At 45.9% G+C, this 20,622-nt stretch overlaps 1 protein-coding gene across 1 annotated transcript; it reads left to right on the top strand.

The window, feature by feature from the left end:
- Nucleotides 1-800: 800 nt before the first annotated feature.
- Nucleotides 801-20,559, top strand: sardh (sarcosine dehydrogenase). Its single transcript, XM_052051480.1, has 22 exons — nucleotides 801-988; nucleotides 1,882-2,074; nucleotides 2,408-2,544; nucleotides 2,809-2,987; nucleotides 3,965-4,144; nucleotides 4,336-4,459; nucleotides 4,639-4,739; nucleotides 6,036-6,140; nucleotides 7,971-8,100; nucleotides 8,422-8,508; nucleotides 10,203-10,293; nucleotides 10,938-11,079; nucleotides 12,730-12,813; nucleotides 12,905-13,018; nucleotides 13,121-13,259; nucleotides 13,914-14,027; nucleotides 14,419-14,566; nucleotides 16,485-16,578; nucleotides 17,892-18,054; nucleotides 18,215-18,383; nucleotides 18,479-18,614; nucleotides 18,736-20,559. The coding sequence occupies exons 2-22, from the start codon at nucleotides 1,887-1,889 to the stop codon at nucleotides 18,862-18,864; spliced, it is 2,754 nt and encodes a 917-aa protein (XP_051907440.1). The 5' UTR covers nucleotides 801-988; nucleotides 1,882-1,886; the 3' UTR covers nucleotides 18,865-20,559.
- The last annotated feature ends 63 nt before the right edge of the window (nucleotides 20,560-20,622 follow it).

Below are 20,622 nucleotides of genomic sequence, written 5' to 3'. Positions count from 1 at the left end.
TAAGTAGTTGATCTCTGTACACATTTTGGAGCTTTAAATGGCACACCAGCGCACTACATCATGCATCGACTGTCTCTTGACTTCACTCAAGTTACCTGACTCGAAAAAAATATCCGCAGCTCTGAGTTTGGAAGGTTATGATTTGTTCTGCCTTTTCCTTTATTCTTTTATTAGGCGTAAAACATATTAAGTCATGACGCAGTGGACACTGGAACACAAATTTTATCCGGCATATTTATGGAATACTCTGATTGGCTGACAAGCAGTTCAGGGTGTACCCCGCCTACTCCCCCAAAGAGAGCTGGGACAGGCTCCAGCATGCCTATAACCCTTGTGAGGATAAGCAGATTAGAAATTGCTTTTACAGCATATAAAGTTGAGTGAATTCATGAATAAATGTCATTTCGCCAGTCAAACTGCAGAGAAAGAGAGAGAACATGCGTGACATCTTTGCCACACAACTCGTGTTTACTTATGTTTTGCACATTTGCATGATATAGTCACACAAGTCTTTGGGATCAATCATTTATGTACTACTTTTTGGGTCTGCCATTTAAAAAAAAATCTTATGCCCAAATTGTGGAAGTGTATGAAAAAAAAAACAATTGTCCACCGAACCTTTTGAACTGAATCTGTTGACTGCATTTGTTGCAATTATTCAATATCTTAAAATATTGAATACAAGTAAGGATTCATTTTCGCAAAGCATGTTCTCTCAGCTCCATATTTTATAATAAGGGGTTAGGAATTTGACTCCATGACGGCCCGTTTCTGGCACAGGGGCCATATGTTTGCCACACTTGTTTCGCTAGCAGGAAAGGGGCGTGGCTAACGAGTAGTCAGCTCCGAGTTGTGTACTGATGTCCATGTGACTTCTTCGTAAGTCTCCCATCGTTTTCCTCGTAATTCATCTACTCTGGACATTTGACTCCAAGCATTCTCGAGACCTGCTTCCTCGCTCTTTTTTTTTCGTCTTTCTATAATTACGGTAAGTGTTTGCGAGTGTCATGGCTGCTGCAACTGTGTGCCACGTAAGGCAAGACTGTCGCTGCCTCGCAGGCATGGTTGATCTTGTGCTGTACAGTGTATACTTTTCAGCTACTTTGTTTGCACACATAATGCAAGCCTTTCGAGTGTAACTTAAACGTGTAGCCGAATAATGATTCAAGCGTGTTTCTCCTCGACGGCATTTTTTCGTTCACAGTTCGGAGAAATGTGACAGCCCCTTCGCACCTTGGTTTGAAATCGTTTATTTCTCCTGTTAAAATGAACAGACCGTCTGCAAATGTCATCTTAATAATGTTAATTGACTTGCAGGGTTTTGTTACATATCAGGATTTGCTTGTGTTGCCCCTGTCATTCAATACATTGAAACTTAAGGTAAATGTCACTGCCAAAAGGATTCGGATGAAGCCACGAGTGATCACAAACTCTTCGAAAAGTCGAATCCGCAAACCATTATAGTACCTTTCCTTAACCTTTGTTGAATTACGTCGTCAGGTCGTGGAGAGGTGAAAAAGGTGCTTCTTTTTGAACGTGGGAAAAGGACGGCACAGTTTCAAATTAATTCGACTCCACTTTTCCTCGCTGACGTCATCTCGTGACGTCAGTATTGCTGACGCGGAATTTTACCTGCAAAAGCGTTTGCTAAATAACATTTGAAAAATAACAGATCCTACCTATACGGAGCGTTTCTACAGCAGTTAAAAATATATACATACATAAATATCGAAACTAATAGTTTTTTGTCGAGAATACCCTGAAGACTATTCTGTGGTACAATTTCTTTGGGCAGCGTTATTCTGTGCAGTGCAAATATTGTCATCCACACCGGAGATCGTCATATTTAATGATAGGTTTCTGTCTCTTTATTCTCCACAGTGGCCATGGCCTTTCTTGGGTGTGCGGTTCGGCGGTTGACGTCGGCAGCGCGCCCCCAGCTCACCTCCCCTCTGGGCTGCACAAGTTGCCGGACCTACAGCTCGGAGCCTACCACAGAGAAGAGCGTCCCCTACGAGAAGACACTCAAACAAGATGACACAGCCGCATCTGGGCCAACTAAACCTTTACCAAGGTGAGCATACCACCGGATGAAATGGATATGCCTGGATATTCCGATGCCGAATGCGCCGAATGCGCCGAATGCGCCGCGCTGTGCTTCTGCGAATAGTGACAAGCAAGCAACCCAGCTCAAAATGTGTAAACGCCGTGATAAAAACACGTATGACAAAAGTACACATCCAGAACCAGATATTTCTCAATTTATTTGTACAGAAAGGATTTAACCATCATAAACCAATCATAAATTGTACCGAACCAAAAGTGCTCAGTAGAAACTACCGACTCATGGCGACACGACCGGCGTTAGCTTAATTTCTACCTTTTGTTCTCCTGCCGCCTGCTACAGATCAGCAGATGTGGTGGTGATCGGCGGAGGTAGTCTGGGTTGTCAGACGGTCTACCACCTCGCTAAAATGGGCATGAGCAATGTGGTTCTGCTGGAGAGGGACCGACTGACTGCCGGAACCACCTGGCACACAGCAGGTAAACGCGGCCGGCGTAGGCTGCAACTCAAATGGATGCACGGAACTACAATTACTCCAAAACTTTTCTAGAATGTTTCAGTCCAAGTGTGACTAAAGTGACATCCAAGACATCATCTGTCATTTAAAAATTTTTTTTTTTACTGATTTAGTGATCCGCATGTGTGCCAGTTGTTGGCCCTTGGTGCCTCGATGCCTAAAAACCCGCGTGTGCTCCTTTCTGTTTGTCCGTCCGTGCCTTTTGGTGGTTCTTTTGTTCTTCGAGGCCTCCTGTGGCAGCTGCGCCCGAGCGACGTTGAGGTGGAGCTCCTGGCCCACACGCGGAACGTGATCAGCAAAGACTTGGAGGAAGAAACGGGCCTCCACACCGGCTGGATCCAGAACGGAGGACTTTTCATCGCCTCCAACAAGCAGCGGCTGGATGAGTACAAGCGCCTCATGTCGGTGAGAAGCGAGATCGGCCCGGCTTTTTGACTGCCGGAAAGCAATGGCGGCCCTTATTGCCGGAAGATTAAGATTAAATTTAAATAAGATTAAATTAAGATTAAGATTAAATTTCCTAGGCGGCCCGGTAGTCCAGTGGTTAGCACGTCGGCTTCACAGTGCAGAGGTACCGGGTTCGATTCCAGCTCCGGCCTCCCTGTGTGGAGTTTGCATGTTCTCCCCGGGCCTGCGTGGGTTTTCTCCGGGTGCTCCGGTTTCCTCCCACATTCCAAAAACATGCGTGGCAGGCTGATTGGACACTCTAAATTGTCCCTAGGTGTGAGTGTGAGTGCGGATGGTTGTTCGTCTCTGTGTGCCCTGTGATTGGCTGGCAACCGATTCAGGGTGTCCCCCGCCTACTGCCCGGAGACAGATGGGATCGGCTCCAGCACCCCCCGCGATCCTAGTGAGGATCAAGCGGTTAGGAAAATGAATGAATGAATTAATTAAATTTCCTGGATGATGACGCTTTGTTGCTCTGTATCTCCGGGTAGATTGCATTTGCAATGTTATGTCGTGATGAAATGAATTGTTCAAGGTCAGTTAGACCGCCGTCGTCGTTTTAAAAAATTAAGAAAAGTAGTTCCGTCAAACGGCAACATGCCATTTCCGAGGATATATTGATGTTTTGATTTTAACCGCCTTCACCGTCTACTGTATGATACTTTCCAACGAAAATTCCCATCGCAGAACTGCAAACTCTTGCTTTAAAATATGTCCTGTCGTTGTTGTTTGGCTCCGTACTTGAGTAACACACGTCAGTTGTCGCCGCTCTGTTTGCTTTGATTATATCATTGCTAAAAGTCTGAAGTTCATTTTCCTGGAATGTGTGACTTCCTACCATCGAGTCCCTTCTTGTCGATTTACAGTTTTGAATATTTCTTTTGTGTGTATGAAATCCCATCCACGAATGCCCTAACGTCTCCTTTTTCTTTCAGCTGGGTAAAGTGTACGGTATAGAGTCTCACGTGCTGTCACCTGCTGAGACCAAGGACCTTTATCCTCTAATGAACGTCGACGACCTCTACGGGACACTTTACGTGCCCAAAGATGGCACCATGGACCCCGCTGGGACCTGCACCACCCTGAGCAGAGCGGCCTCTGCTCGGGGAGCGACGGTAACATGGACTTACCGGTTCATGTGAAACGTGGTACACATTTGACATCCGTTTGAATGTGATAATCGAATTTAAACAGAAATTTATCGATAATATTTCTTCACTGAAGTTCTTTTACACATTGTATAGGATGCCGATATCCGTGAATAATCCTCCGTTTAAAAAGTATCCATGCCACTCTGCCAAACCAGGTGATTGAGAACTGCCCTGTCACTGGTATCAAAGTGCGGGCGGATGACCTCGGGGTAAAGAGGGTGAAGGCAGTGGAGACCCCGCACGGCACTATCGACACTCCATGCGTGGTCAACTGTGCAGGTCAGGCAAAAATGTTCATTTGTGTGTGTGTGGGAGGGGGGGGAAGTATCATACACCCACCACTATTTTACCACCACTTTACAAGTGCAGGAAAATATTTTCAAATGCTAACCTTGCTCGATAGATATTCAGAATAGAAAGCGATCGCCTAACATTGCGCTCTTGTGCTCATGCAACAGGAGTGTGGGCCACCAAGTTGGGGGAAATGGCTGGAGTGAAGGTGCCCCTCATTGCCATGCATCACGCCTACGTGGTGACAGAGAGGATTGAGGGCATTCAGGTGAAGAACCGCTTTGCAGCCGAACCAAACCCATCCCTGCTTGCTGGTGCAAATTCTGTCAAAATGAATATCACCAGCAGGGGGCACTGTGACCATTGCTATCCAACGTGTGAAAAGCTCAGCTGGTTCTTTCTGTGTGTGTGTGGGAGGGGGGGGGGAGCTAGGGGGGGGGGGCTACCTATTCTAATTGCATTAAGTTGGCTGTGTATACACAAGTTCTATCTGAAGTGGCGCAACTTAACTCCGTCATGTGAATCAAATTAGTGAGCGTGCACTGAGCCAGTGGGCGCAAGTGTTAACAGTGCTCATCCTCCAGAGGCTGGCGTTTTTTTTTAAGCCAGAACTAGTCTCTCTTATATAGTTTAAGAGGAGCTTAAAGAGCATTAGAGCTCCATCACACACACACACACACATATATGCTTCCGTGAACTGGATCAAAGAAGTGGATGAAGGCAGTCGCTGTAAACTGCCTTCTTTCGAATGGCCAGCGACTCAATCGATGACTGTCTGGAAAGAATGATTTCGCTTCCGTCGCACACTTGATTGATGAGAACAGTAAACGTTTTGCTCGTGAGTTTGTAGTTTGAATCACAACACCTTTATTTTGTTTCTCATCCATCGTATCATCAGTCGTAAATGTTGTCACCGTGAAAAAGTAGATGATGAATGCGGCTTGCATCTCTGCGTTGTCGCGATGCTGCTGGAGAACGTCTGTGTAGCTTGTTCTCCATATCACTCATCCCTACTATTATTATCAAGCTGAATCCGTATCTTTAGACTGAGCAAGCGTAAATATTAGGATTTTGACAGCGGTCACACACACCCTTGAAATTAGCCCCTCGCCGAGCAATAAAATGACACTCTTCAGCAGCTAACGCAGTTAGCGCATCTGACAAAACATACGGTTCCGGTTTGCCTTTTTGTTTTGACTTCGCAACAGTATAAACAAGTACCTTGAAACAAATACGACGCATTGACTACCCGCAGAGAGCATTTTCAAACTCTTTGCTCCTCTGTAGCTCCAATAAATAAGAAAACCAAAAGACAGAAAGTAGTGCCTTGGTGCTGTGCGCATGATTTCATCCCGCCTAGGACTCGCTGCACTGTCAACAGAACAAGTCGTAATGAAAAGAAAAAGTACCTCACAAAGCAAGTAGAAACGGCACAACAAGCTTGGAGTCCAAACTATTCATTCCGTGCTTTGTCGCCGCGCCTCGCTGAGGACGCAACAAGGTGAATACTTCCCACCGTTGTCGTGATGTGTCCCAATATCCTGTTTTTGATCCATCTGTGCAGAATATGCCAAATGTAAGGGACCACGATGCATCGGTGTACCTGCGCCTGCAAGGGGACGCCCTGTCCGTGGGTGGCTACGAAGCAAACCCGATCTTTTGGGAAGAGGTAAACTGTGACACATAACATCATGTTTTGTATGATGTCATCTTTGAAGCACTAGCGCGCTGACGTCACATCCTGTGAGGCCTTAGCAATCATCAAATCAAACAAGTCAGGTGTCATCGGCCATTTTATCTGATCTCCTGTCAACTGACTTCATTATTTTACTTTACTTTATTGAGACAAGGGACATATTTTACATCCGATAAAATAAATGTCACTGCAAACCACTTAACAAAAAAAGTTAATTATGTACCGCCTGTCATCTGGTGGAAGGGCATTTAATTTAATTTTATTTTTTTTTCACTTTAAATTGCTAGCGTGCAGCGGCTAGCTGAACAAAGATAAATTATTTCCCGTAAATACATCAATAATTTTATGACCTGTTAGCGAAATTGGATGAATGTGTTATTTCCCACGGCGCACTGGTTCCTAATCACTGTGGTAGACGTGCGAGTCGTGGTTCGCTTATTAATTTAGATTAGATTTTGATGACCCATTGACATTCCCGCACATTTAGTTTTTTTCCCCCCACTACTTTAGTTGTTTTTTTATCCTGCACTATAGGAAAAAAATGAAATTAAAAGTAAATCATCATTAATGAACTAAGTTTGTTTGCAGTTTTTCTTGTCTTCTGTTATGAATATCTCGTGAAAAAAATAATACCACTCTGACATCGTTAATCAATGTCTTTTTCAAAGCAGACTTGAAGTTCCTTTTTTTTTTTTTTAAATCAATTTGTGCAAGTATACTTCATTGTATGGCGAACCAGAAGTGCACACTTTGTCTCTCTGACGGGTTTCAGGAGTGACTTGATCAAACGATTGAACGTAATCATTTCACGACACTCTGACTTTGTGTTTTCCTGCTGGCCTGTGCGGCGACGTGATTCATGCGTGCAGAAAAGCCACTCCTTGATCTTTTTTCTCCTCGATCCGCAGCCGAGTGCAAAGCTTTGATCGCTTTGGAGGAGAAAGAGGAGACGGGAATTAGTCAGAAACGGGAGAGAACGCGAGGAGAATAAAGGGCGAAGTAAGAAGGATTGATGTCTCGGGAAGGATGTGGAGGACTGCGCCGAATTGGACAAAAGCAATCTCCACTTTCGGCGTCTTTGCTCCGTAATGACACAAGAGTCCTTGGCAACGTCAAACTGGTGACCGTCACCTTGAATCTTCGTATTAAAATGAAGCCGCTACTTAGACAGGCTTCCGTTATCTTGTTGCGTTTTGATGCTTGGGAACTATGTGAAAGTCAGTTGAGGAGCTTTGCGTGGTGCTTTGCCGCCGGCGAATCTCAGCAAGCAACGGTTCCTATTCTTAGTGCTTATTAGAGCACAGTGGAACCTCTCTTTAGTTTTCATGATTAATCCGCCCGAAAAAAAAACTGAATGGAAACTGAAGGAATGCTTCCAATAAGAAATCATGTAAATCCTGTTAATCTGTTCCATACCCCTATCACATTTTTTTGATTTGCAGATTTTCTAATAAATACATTTCAAAGGTTCCCTTATAGGACATTTTAAAGACAAAGAATTAGGTTGACCTTATCAGTGGCAAAATGTAGAGTTGAAGCGCAAGGAAGGGAACAGATTATTTGAAGTGCCGTCTTACTGACTGAGCCAGATAAGCGTGGAAGGCAAGAATTTAAAGTTGAAGCATCAGTGACCTGCATGAGTGAGAAGAGAAGAATTAAGCTTGGATCAGGAGAAGGGACTTTGAGATGTACAGCTCGTGAACTTGGGGGAGAGGGGTGGGGTGTCTTGAACTGACAGATGTCAGCAATGAATGTTGTCATGTTAATGATGTCGAGGATTCTGAATTTGTGTTTTGTTCGCAGGTTTCTGACAAGTTTGCCTTTAGCCTGTTTGACTTGGACTGGGACGTATTCATGCAACATATCGAGGGCGCCATCAACAGGATACCCGTTTTAGAGCAGACTGGTATTAAATCCACTGTCTGTGGCCCAGGTACACACACACACACACACACACACACACACACACTCACACACACACGCTGATGCCGAAGCCGTAAACCAATTTTCCATACAAAAAGATCTCACGCATTCAAATTTAGAGAAGAATGGAATCCATCTGTGATCCTGCTGGGTCTGATTGCTCATAGACACCTGCGTACTCACAAAGACATTTAAAAAAATGGAAATATGGAGAAGTTGAAAGATCATATTCAATACAAATTAGTGATGACGAATGAGTAATGGCTTTCGTCATATGTTTTGCTCGCCTATCCGAATGTCAGTCTGTTTCTGTTTTCTGTTTGGTCCACAGAATCCTTCACAGCAGACCATAAGCCGCTAATGGGAGAGGCTCCGGAGGTCAGAGGTTTCTTTTTGGGCTGCGGTTTCAACAGCGCCGGTCAGTTTTTGTGTTTTTATTTTTGTTACATTTGACATACCCGGGTGGTTGAGAAAACAGGAATTTGTCGTCGAATGCATCACAATGCAGTAAAGAGAGGGAACGGAGAAAACAAAGGCATATTACATAAGCAAATGATTGCGTTGAACTTGGTCATGAACTTTAACCTTCCTCACTATAATACAGGGACGCTGACGAGCGCAAAGTAGTACACGAGTGCCTCGGGCTTCACATGTCATTCCATTAAGTGACTTGACAGCTTTCACCCCTGACTTTAGACGGTGAAGAAATGTCGGCATCTAAGTGGCGAGATACACAGTGTGGGGGTGGACTGTAAATGTTAAAAGTAAATAGGAGAATTTATTTCTTGGTCAGGAGCACACTGCAATACGCTGCTGTATCGAGAATTTTTGATGATCCAAGTAGGCAACCGTTAACTCGCAGGTGTTAAACTCGAGGCCCGGGGGCCGGATCTGGCCCGCCACATCATTCAATGGGACCTGTGAAAGCGGATCAAACATGTCATCTTCCATGATGCTTTCTAAAACGTCGACCAAAATTTAAATTCTCATATGTTCTAAATAAAAGCGATATCCTATTTATTCATTTATTTATTTAGTTAGTGTGGCGCACAAACACCTCACCGACTAAACAGTCCACTGTAAGTCTCGGCTCAAGCTGAAGTCTTGTTATGAAATCCTATAGCCCCCCCCCCTTCCATTTTGCCTTTGAAGCGCACGCCGCTACCCCCATCCCGCCACCCCCCCCCCCCCATCCCCCTCCCACCACGCCGCCGTCTCATCTCTCATCTCTTATCGCACAAAACACATTCACGTCACACAGCAGCTTACTCGGCTCAGTGTTTGGATGCGGGAGAAACCACAGGGCCAAAGTTCTTCGCCGGCTTCGAGTGCTTACTTTCGGTAATTGGAAGTGTTGCCGGGCAACGTTGAATTACCTTCCCCGTGTCACAGCATCAGTCAGAACTCTTAAAGTGTGTTCATTTGCTCTGATGATTATAGGCATGTAATTGCTTTTAACGACTGTATGGCTGTTGCCGTGTCACCCCCCCCCCCCAACCCCCGTATCGTGGCAACAGTCCCAAACAAGACAAGTGGAAACGTTAGCGGGTCCTCGAAACGTCAGCGCGGTTATCTCCAGTGACATTTCTCAGCGCCACCTGGCCCCCCCCCCCCCGCCGCTTGTCCAAGTGTCTCGGGAGAACTCTATCATCCCGCTTTCCTCCTCCCCCCATCGCCCATCCATCCGCTCAGACGTCCACCTCCGGCTGGGCCTCGGAGAAGCGGCGCCTTGCAGATGTGTGAAATGATCCTAGATGGAGGGAGACGCGACGGACGGAGAAAAAGAAGGAATGCGACTGTGGTGTGGCGGCGCGTACACAAACGTGCATGTAGATTTATGGAAATTGCTAAGGACACCCAAGGGAAGGGGGGTCGCTTCAAGGGAGAAGCTCATTAATGCTGCTGTTTTGGAACAAAGATGGCTGAATTTAAGATAAGATAAGATAAGATAAGATATCCTTTATTTGTCCCACACTGGGGAAATTTACAGCCCCCAGCAGCAAGAATGTAGGTAGAAAGAAGAAAAAATAAATGGCAAACAGTTCCAATTTTTGAGGTTTCAATTCTTCCAGCGATATATTTATGTGATGTCACATGCGTAATGTCTTCCAGGTATGATGCTGGGAGGTGGCTGCGGTCGCGAGCTGGCGCATTGGATTATCCACGGCCGCCCCGAGAAGGACATGTATGGATATGACATCAGGTACATGCAAAAAAAAAAAAAGGTTTCCCGCGGCCAATGGGATGCTCCATGTCAATTTTTTGAATCGTGAATGTACAACATCGCACACTGATTGCAAATTTAGTTCGACCGGCATTTGATTTATCTTCGTTACGGCATATTTGTCTCTCAAATAACCTGTCCCGTTAAGCAACTGCAGCCCTTTATAGTTGCGCTAAATCAAAATGAGCTTCAGCTATCCTATCAATCCCCGGCAATAAAGACGCCTTATAAAGTTTAATACGGATCAGAGTTGATGAGCCGCTACATTTACGTTACTTGTATAGACGCAAAGCAGTGTAGGTAAACGCGGTTCCGCTATTTCGGGAGAACGTGCTCACGACAGTTCTTATTAAAAGGCTCAGAGAAAATATTCATGTTAGAAAAATGGGACGGTGGTGCCTGATTTATTTATTTTTATTTTTTTAACATGAATTGTTGGGACGTCCTTAGACTAGCATTAAAACAAATGCACACAAATAATAGGTAATTAAAAATAAAAACTCCCATGGTGCAGTGAAATGTTTCACTGTAAAATTTTGAAGGCCAACCCCAAAGATAGTTTTCCGATCTGCCTGATTGCCACTTTGTCATTGTTTGAATGTCTCATCCTCCCCCCTTCTCAGGCGCTTCCATAGCTCGCTGACGGACAACCAACGCTGGATCCGAGAGCGCAGCCACGAGTCTTACGCCAAGAATTACTCGGTGGTGTTCCCGTTTGATGAGCCGCTGGCCAGCAGAAACATGAGGAAGGATCCGTTCCACCAGGTAAACGGCGGGCTTTGATCTGCGCCTCACGGGTGCTTCGGTAAAAGCTCAAACAATCCCCATTTAAAGCCGTTTGCCTCTTTGAATTTTTTTTTTTAATGGCAATTGACTGAAAGACCGAATCTCCGATTCGCCGCCTTCGCAAACACCAAGGTTGGCCTCTTTAACTCATTCAGTACCAGCCAATTTTGGACCAAGTCTAAAAAGACGTTTAAAAACGTCTTTGGGAGCGAACGAGTTAATTCATTTGTCATTGTGATGACTTGGCCCCCACCGCTGCCGTTTTCATGCGGTCAAAAAAACGATTGAGGCAGACGGCAGTTTAGCCGCGTCACTCTTCTCCGCCGGCTCCATTTATGAATGCCGTCCGTGACTATAAATGATGCACTTAATCTCCGGTCGCCGGGGCTCGCATGTCTTTCAACTTCTCCTCACGCTGGACACAAATTCCTAATAGACCCCCCCTTGCCCCCACTGCATTTAAACATTAATGGCCCCACTTAGTCTTCCTTTCCTGTTGCCGACTTCATTTAACTGCCACGTTGTCTGGCGGCGTCCGTCCTTGAAGGTGCTGCTCTGCGCTTTTCTGCACAACGGATTGCGTTGAACACTTTAGATTGCCGTCAGTCTTGATGCCCCTGTGGCACCGTGCTGCCTCGTACAAGTTCGATGGCGTAGACTTGTACTTATTATTATTTCCCCCCCAGCTGAAGCGTTTATATGGCATCGCAATGATTTCGCAGCTCCGAGAGGAACTTTCCTCCGAGACCGGGGCTGCTGCGACCCTCATCTCCAAACCTTTTAAGATCCGCGCTAATCACTCGCTGAAGGCGCGATCGCCTAGCAACCGGCCTTCCTTCAGCTTGCAGAGCAGCGTCGACGCATTTTTAGTGGCAACGCCGGGAAAATAAAAGTCTGTTATTCTCTAAATGATTTGTATGCACGATACGGGTCTCGCCGGGACCGAGAGGTACTTAGCGTTCGCTTGTCCCTTTGAAGCTAATTAGACGGAGTCGTTTTCGGAGGCTTCCTTTTTCCAACACCAACTGCGGCCACTCTTGACGTGGCTGCTCACACGTTTGCCGGGTGGCGCAGATGGTAAATATAGCTCGGTGTGGGAAGGTTTGGCAGGAGACGGCTAGCGCAACATATACCTACGGTAGCAACTGTGGGCGACTGTCAGTTCGAACGAGGTGGAGGAGGAGGATGGTGAGAGGTGAAGCGTCTTCTTCTGATGTTTCATCCCGTCAAGAATTCAGAGACATTTTGGATATTATTTTGCTGCTCATTGATTTTTGTTGGATTGTAAATCATATTATTCACGACATATTACACGATTATAAGTGTCAGCCCATTATTGGCAAGGAGTGAAAAACATTACATTCAGATAGGCGGACATTATGATGAGATTTTTTTTTTTTTTGGTTAATTTTTCCATCAATTCAAAAATCTTATTGACTAAATTAAGACAAACGAAAAAAAGTATGTAATTATTTTGGCTAGTACGCTTCAAGGGTAAAAACAGCCTCTCAGTTTGTGGTTGCGTCCAACCGAAGTGTGTCCAAAGTTAACACTTGAACGCTCACGTTCAAAGATCTGCACGCTTTTCTTCCCCGTCGACTGTCGGTCGCTCTTTCTTTGATTTTGTAGGTGCTGACAGAGCAAGGCTGCGTATTCCAGGAGAGACATGGCTGGGAGAGACCGGGCTGGTTCACCAAGGACGGACAAGCTCCTGTGAGAAACGCACGCATCCGCATTTAGGACGTCAATATGCAAACTACGCCTCACACTGGGTGCATTTGCGTCGACCTTTGTTGTCGGAAAGGTTAAAGACTACGATTACTACGGCGCCTACGACATCAAGAGGAATCAGCAGTACAAATACAACGAGCTGCTGGGCAAAGAGTACACCTTTGACTTCCCCCCGCATCATGACGTGGTAAGAGTTGAGCCTCGCCGCCGTGACGATGACACGAGCGTTTTGGCTATCGCGGTGGATTGGATTTAATGTCAATGTATTTTTATTTTTTTTTAAATGCAGATAAAGAGCGAGTGCCTGTCATGCAGGCACGGCGTCGCCGTGTTTGACATGTCCTACTTCGGAAAGTTCTATCTCACCGGTCCCGATGCCAAGAAAGCAGCCGATTGGCTGTTCACCGCCGATGTCAACAAGAAGCCAGGTCAGTGGGACTGAAAGCCGAAAGGGTTTTATTTTGGAGGAAATGAGACTTCAGGAAACGGTGCGTTTCCTCCGTCGCCTCCGATGATGCGTCGGGAGCCCGTACGGTCGTGAAATGAAACTTCCTTAGTCCATCGCTCGGCCGGGCGCAGGATCAAGTTCCTCTGTGGTGACAGCGAGATAGAACGGGCCCATCATTCCAATTGGCCTTTTGTTATCACACACGCAGACACACCGGGATGCTTTCATGTTGATCTTACCGCGTCAATCATCTATTGCAGTGCGTGATGGCTGAAGGACAGCCGCGGTTTTGCATGTCCTCCAGCCAGCCGGGTGACGGACGAGTTATCGTTTTGCGTCTCCTGAAATTATACACAGATGTCATTGGACACAATGTCGCCGGCGGTCCTGCGGTGACTGTTCCTGCCAGTGATGCGTTAGGGTTGACATTTCCGCTTTAATGGGGGCCGGGGGGGGGGGGGGGGGGTTCCCGTCCCTGTCCGCGGCAGCTTCTGGGAAAAAAAAAGGTCTAGCCTTTTTATTCGGTATATTTTCTGACAGTTCTCGGGTCTTGATATTATGAGCGAAAGCTTTTCACAATGCGCAGACATGCTAACTGTGAAAATAAAGTAAAAGATGCGCGTATGCGTTCCAGGTTCCACCGTGTACACGTGCATGCTGAATTCAAGAGGAGGGACGGAAGCTGACCTGACGGTGAGCAGACTGGAGTCCGGAGCTGCCAACCTCCCGCTGGCACCCGAGTCCAATGGTGAGGAGGAAGCGTGCCAACGTGCTCTGCTCTTGGCATCACATCCGCCCCGATCACCATGATTTCCAAAACATACGCTCGAACCTTTCCACTTGTTTTTTTTATGGACAAATTGCCGCTCATGTTGTCTCGCACTTTCTGCACATTTGTTTCCGACCCGGCATTGCTAGAAAGTTTTCTTTCCGTCATCAGTTGTCATAATGTCTTAAAACACTTGTCGGGGCAAATCGCCGCCCACGGTTTTTTTTTGTGGAAACTTGGCGTCAGGTCTTTGTGACAGTTAAATTGCAGCTTTCGTGCTGTTGCGCCTGCCTCTGGTTCATGCTCGCCAGAAAATGGCAACCAAAAAAAAAAAAATGGAATGTCATTTCCGAATTGAATTTCCCTCGAGGTGATGCGTACTACCTGGCCATCGGAGGCGGCGTTGCCGAGCACAACTGGAACCACATTCGAACGGTGATCCAGGACCAGGGCTTCCGCTGCCAGCTGACGGACCACTCGGAGGACATGGGCATGATCAGCATCCAGGGACCAAAGAGGTAAAGTCGGCAGAAAAAGGATCAACCAAAACATTTTCTCACCTGACAAGTTCAGATGTCCCCCAAATCTGAAAATGTGTTGCAGAAAAAAAAATATTTGTTTGTTTGTTGGGGGAAAAAGAAAACTGACCGTATTTTCCGCACTACAAGGCGCACCTTCCATTTTCTCAAAAGCCGACGGTGCGCCTTATAATCCGATGCGCCTTCTATACGAATCAATATTCCAATTTCTTGGCCTTAGTATTTTAAATGTTCCGTAAAGCGCTTTGTGGTTGTAAAAGCTCTGCATAAAGAAAACTGTATTGTATTGTATTGTATTGCCTTTAGCACAGCTCCATCTAGTGGATGCATAACGCAACCGCAGCCACTATTGCAGCTTCTCTTCTACGCGCCTTATACTCCGAAGCGCCTTATCGTGCGGAAAATACGGTACTGTGATGATTCATGATTGAAGCAGGATGTTGAGAAGAGCTCTCTCCAAAATACTTTTCAATTCATGTCGTTCTTACCCTTCACAAGTCATGCCTTGGGATTCGCATTCCAGTCGCAATCTGCTCCACACGTGCGTCGTGTTGACGTCCTCCCCTTGAGGAATATTTTCCTTTCCTCTTGTTCTTGGGATCCATCGTATTCTTCCCCCGTACATCCATCATTTTCTTTTATCCTCCACCAGCGATTACGTTCTTCTCCCACCCCTCGCCCTTGTCCTTTCCCTCTTGCTGCGAACGCTCGCATCAAAGCCATATCGAGTGTGTCACAGGCCTCAGGAGCCCATCGCGTTAAGTGTGTGTGTATGTGTGCGAGTTTCACGATAGATTCCTTCAACAGATTGAACGTCGACTCAGGGGGGGGGGGGGGATTATTGAGTGGCTCTTGACGCGTGTCACTATACGAACTAATGAAGGCCGGTTTTAGGCACCGAGAGCGAAATTGTATTTATGGTCGTAAACATGCGTGTTTTTTTTTTTAGGCATTTTGAAGGGCTGTGCTCAGAAAAAATAGCTCCCCAGTGTGATGGGGCATTGTGATTTTCTAGTCATGTTTGTCAAAGTAAGAATTTGAAAATGGAAGCACCGGCAGAGATTTCTAGAAATAAATTGTCACATGTGGATATTGACGTCGCCGAGTTATGAGATGTGAGTGACACTGATAAAGCTAAAAAAAATAGATCAGCCATGTATTCTTTTAAATGAGCTCCACACTTCAGCATTTGCCCCCGCGACTTTCTATTATCGGTTGAACCGCACGTGCACAAGTCCTCCAGGCCTCAATTTTGAGGGGGGGGGGGGGGCTACCGATAAGTGGCATGTCCAAGAATGAGATTAGCGGTTGCGAAACCTCACGAAGCAGCACACGTAACCTTTTCAACAGATTATTTCGAGCTAATTGTTCCGCCTTGTGTGCTCTCAAGTTCAATGAACAAAAGCGTCGCTTCGGGGAGGACGCAAAGTTCGAAGAGAGTGCCGCGTGCACCGACGCGCCTCTTGCAAGCAAGCGCACGGTTGCGCCTCTTCTAGGAATTTACGGCAACATTGATTTCTTTTGGGGGAAAAATAGAAAACTCGCGGCTTCTTGACGTTTGTTTTGACTCTTGCAAAGAATAGCCTTCAGAGGCGGCGTTGCGTTCTATCACCGCTACCCTCGCATGCGGACAAGAAGCAAAGTAAGCTAAACTTAGTCCTTTTTTTTTTTGCCGCTGACTCATTTTTATTTTATTTTTTTTATGTAATATCGATTTTGTGTGGTTTGTGGGAGAGGTTATCAGAAGAGCGCTTTTGGTGAGCGATGAGCTTTTTTTTTAAACATGTTTTTTGTTATTTTATGAAATAAATAATAAATGAGACGATATATATTTATCTATTTTTTTTAAATGAGATTTGGAATGATTGAATTTTGTCTTCTTGATGGCCTTGTCCAGTCGCGAGGTGCTACAAGAGGTGTTGGACACAGATCTCAGCAACGACGCCTTCCCTTTTTCCACCCACAAAGTTGTCACCGCCGCCGGCCATCATGTGAGAACACACACACACACACACACACACACACACACACGTGCTCGCGTGGAGCACACAAATACACACTCGGTGACTTTTATTTGGAAGTGATGCGTTTAATGGCTTCATTTTAACTAGTTCTTTGAAATGAGTGTCCAAAATGTGTGCGTGTGTGTGTGTGTGTGTGTTTGTTTGTGAATTATTGCAACTTTTGGTCTTGTGAGACTGACCAGCACAGTCGGTGACCTGCGACCAAAGCAAGCGTGTTGTTCCGGATCACGCTGCGACGAACACATGCCCGAGCTCGCCGTCTTAGTTGCTCTAGCGTGAATTATTCAGGGCACAAGTGACTGCAGACGGCATCGCTCTCTGCTAGTGTTTGCGCGCATCCACGTCGGGTGCTGCTTACTGGTCTTTGCCCGGGTGATGTTTTAATGGCTGCAATGCTACGAGAACACGGCATACTCTGCCCTTGGCTCTTTTCCCGCGGTGCACCCCCCTCCCCCTCCCGCCAAACTCACCAGAGGACCGGCTTGTACTTGGGTCATTTCAATTCATCTTGATCTATGTTTGCGTTCGCTCATGTGCAGCGTGAGTCCATGTTTGATGGCATTTCATCTCTGCAGGTTTGTGAGTCTGCAGTTTTTTTTTTTTTCTTCAAACATGCGCGGCGGCATGTACAGTACATATGGGGCCCAGGGTGAACCTCGGCAGGCCAGATGGCCCGACCGTCACTGCGCCCACTGGAGGGGGGGGGGGGGGGGGGACTGTTGGAGAGATTTCTCTCTCGTCACTTCACACTCCCTTTTTTTTTTCCCCTCATTTGCTTCACGAGCTGACTTTCACTCTCCAGCCGTCTTTGGAGCTTTCGCGTCGCTTCCTTGTCAAAGCATTATTCAAATACGGCGGGACCTCGAAGGATTAACGCACAATCTATTTTTGGGGTGGCGGATTGGTTCATATTTAATTTCCCATAAGGCGGAATGGAAAGTGAATGAATCGGCTCCGGCGTCGGCGTTTGTTTTTTTTGTCACGTGCACAGTGAAATGAAACAATGTGATTGAGTATTAGTCTTAAAAAAAAAAAAAAAAAAAAAAAGATGTTCGCCAATGTTGATAAACCGTATAGCTTTACCGGCTTTTTGGAGACACCATTTCCCAAAGAAAGATCATATTTGTATCTTTTCCACGTTTTCCTCTTCCTGGTTCTTTTTGTAGAGTCACTATTCGGATCCGAGTCGGTGTGAAGCCTGAAGATTAACTGCGTGCTGCATGGCTGAGGTATGCGTGCGTTGCATCCTTTTCTAAGCCTCCTCTCCTCCGCTCCTGCAGGTGCGTGCGATGCGTCTGTCCTTTGTCGGCGAGCTGGGCTGGGAGCTCCATGTTCCCAAAGGCTCCTGCCTTCCCGTCTACCACGCCGTCATGGCCGCCGGCGCCAAGCATGGCATCATCAATTCAGGCTACAGGGCCATCGACTCGCTCAGTATCGAGAAAGGTAATCCAAAGTCTGTTGGGAACCATCAACACATTTCGCCTTATTATTGAGACGGAAATAATTTCAAATTCTTTCCGACCGGGATAGAAATTTTTATTTGTGAAAAGGACTTTTTTTTTAAACACTATTGGATGTAACGAGCGCCCTCCACCTTTGTCAGGTTACCGCCACTGGCACGCCGACCTTCGCCCGGATGATACGCCCCTGGAGGCGGGGCTAGCCTTCACCTGCAAGTTGAAAGGCTCCACCCCTTTCCAGGGTCGGCATCGGCTGGAGAAGCAGAAGGAGGAAGGCCTGAGGAGACGCATCGTCTCCTTCACCATTGACGAGTCAGTCGAGCTCGCGTCGACACTGACTAAAAAATGAACGAAATATTTGTTTGTTTGTTTGTTTATTTGTTTGATGTTATTTTTTTAAAATACAGGAAAGTACCAATGTTTGGCCTGGAGGCAATCTTCCGTAACGGCGTCCCCGTTGGTCACTTGCGGCGTGCCGACTACGGCTTCTACATCGACAAGACAATCGGTTACGGATACATCCGTAATCCAGACGGAGGAGTGGTAATTCTGTTCTTTTACGACAGGCGGTCGAAAAAACAACCTAGCTTTCAGTTTTTCAGCGTTTCCCTTTATGACCCGGTTGTTTCAATTTCAACTCGTTCTTAATTGTCCCCTTCTTCAGGTGAGCACCGATTTCGTCAAGAGCGGCGAGTTCACCTTGGAGAGGATGGGAGTGACGTACAAGGCCAAGGCCCACCTCAGATCTCCGTTCGACCCCGAGAACAAGCGTGTGAAGGGCATCTACGATTGACGCGGACCTTCGCCCGGAGTGAAAACCTCCCCCGCTCGGGGCTGAGATGAACTCCGGTTGTTTGGCAAGATTTCAATCGTCTCAGGCAAATACGGAACATTTATTCATGCTGTGACCGGATGGGGATTTGGTGGGCTTGATTATTCACGTATACGGGGAGGTTCTGATACGAAAACGAATCTCGTTTGAGTGAGGTGTGGCCAAAGGTCCTTTCTGCCCCTCGGCTGTACGTGTAGCCGCTCGCGGTGAATAGTGACTTGACTCGTTCAATTATCTTCAGTAATGGTTTCTAAATCAATCGGGGGAGAGAATTGATCCGGAAGGATGAAATTGACCGCACGGAATTTGAGACGTTTAGTGTTTCCCTCTCGCTAGTTACCGCAAGACTTAACTCAGCTAAGCCGCTATGGTAGCGGCTCAATTAGACACTGGCATCAATCATTTGTTGATTCTTTTGCTTCGGAAGCAGTTGGATTCATAGCTTTTAGCAGAAATGTTTTTTTTTTTTACAGTTACCTTCAGAAAAATGCCAATATACACATAGATTTTTTTTTTTTAAACGGTAATTGTTTTCACTCAGGGCATTTGTAAATTTATCTTGCCTTTCATGCACTGTGGGAAATATTATTATTATGTGATTTACTAAGACACTGAGTGCACACGCTAAACTGTAATAGTCTTAAAATGTGACAAAAATAGTGTTTTTATTTTCTTTTTGGGGGGGGCAAACACGCGGCGTCCGCTGCGATCCGCCAATTGAATCAAATAATCCACGACGAGATGTACCCTTCTCCTTGTAACAAAGGCCAAATGAAATCAAAATGGCTTTGAAGCTAAACGTATGACAGCTTGTTGCCTCGCATTCTCAATTTGGAGGTCACAAACGATATCTGTTCTCAGTCAAGTGGGCAATTTAGGTTCCGCGTGGCAGGATCCTCCAAAACTACATACAGTAGAACATTGCTAACCTTGTTTCTCAGCTCATTCTATGGGGTCTTACGGTATTAGATTCTCCAGTTAGACACCGCCATCCCCGAAGGCACTTTAAGTCACATTACGGATGACTGATGTCTATTATAAGAATCATGACCTATGAAGAAGAAAAAAAAAAACTTGTGCAGGATGACTTCAATGACATTGAGCTCAACGACAAAATCTGGAGAAAAAAAAATGACCCTACCTTGAGACAGCGCCTTTTCGTGCAGTCGCGAAAACTTGATTTTTACCGTTCAGAAATTAGTAAGAGCCACCTTTCTGTGCGCCGAAGCACCTCTTTGTCTCATTACGTGTCCAAATTGTTGAGAAACACAAATGAAATTGCGGCGCGTTGGGATCGTTTGCTCGAGGGTCAAGCTGCTTCCATGACTGTGTAGCCGACGTTTTAAATAACATTTTAACTTTCTTAGCATCTGCTTATGGTGAAAAGAAGTCAAAAGCTATTTCGTAAAACGTTAAAAAAAACGTGCAAAGGGAGACGTACCGAGTGTGAGTTAAAAGCTACAAAGCAGGAAAAGTTCAATAAAATGATTCTCGAATGAATGTTTTAAAATCGACATTTCGAAAAGGTTCAATGTTCATGTGGTAAATTAAAAGTTAAATACAACTGAACTGGAGTAAATCGAAACCACTGTAACACGATGCACACTTTAAACACTTAATTCAGTGATTCTTTCGCACCACATTTTAGAATCGCCGCTTTAGATTTAAATGCTTTGTGTGGGGGGGGGGGGGTCGAGGGAGCGGGGTAGTAATGACTGT

This window comes from Hippocampus zosterae, chromosome 18, assembly GCF_025434085.1.
Source record: "Hippocampus zosterae strain Florida chromosome 18, ASM2543408v3, whole genome shotgun sequence".
Lineage (NCBI taxonomy): Eukaryota > Metazoa > Chordata > Actinopteri > Syngnathiformes > Syngnathidae > Hippocampus > Hippocampus zosterae.
The sequence above is the reverse complement of the archived record's forward strand: the minus strand, read 5'-3'. Positions and strand labels throughout refer to the sequence as shown.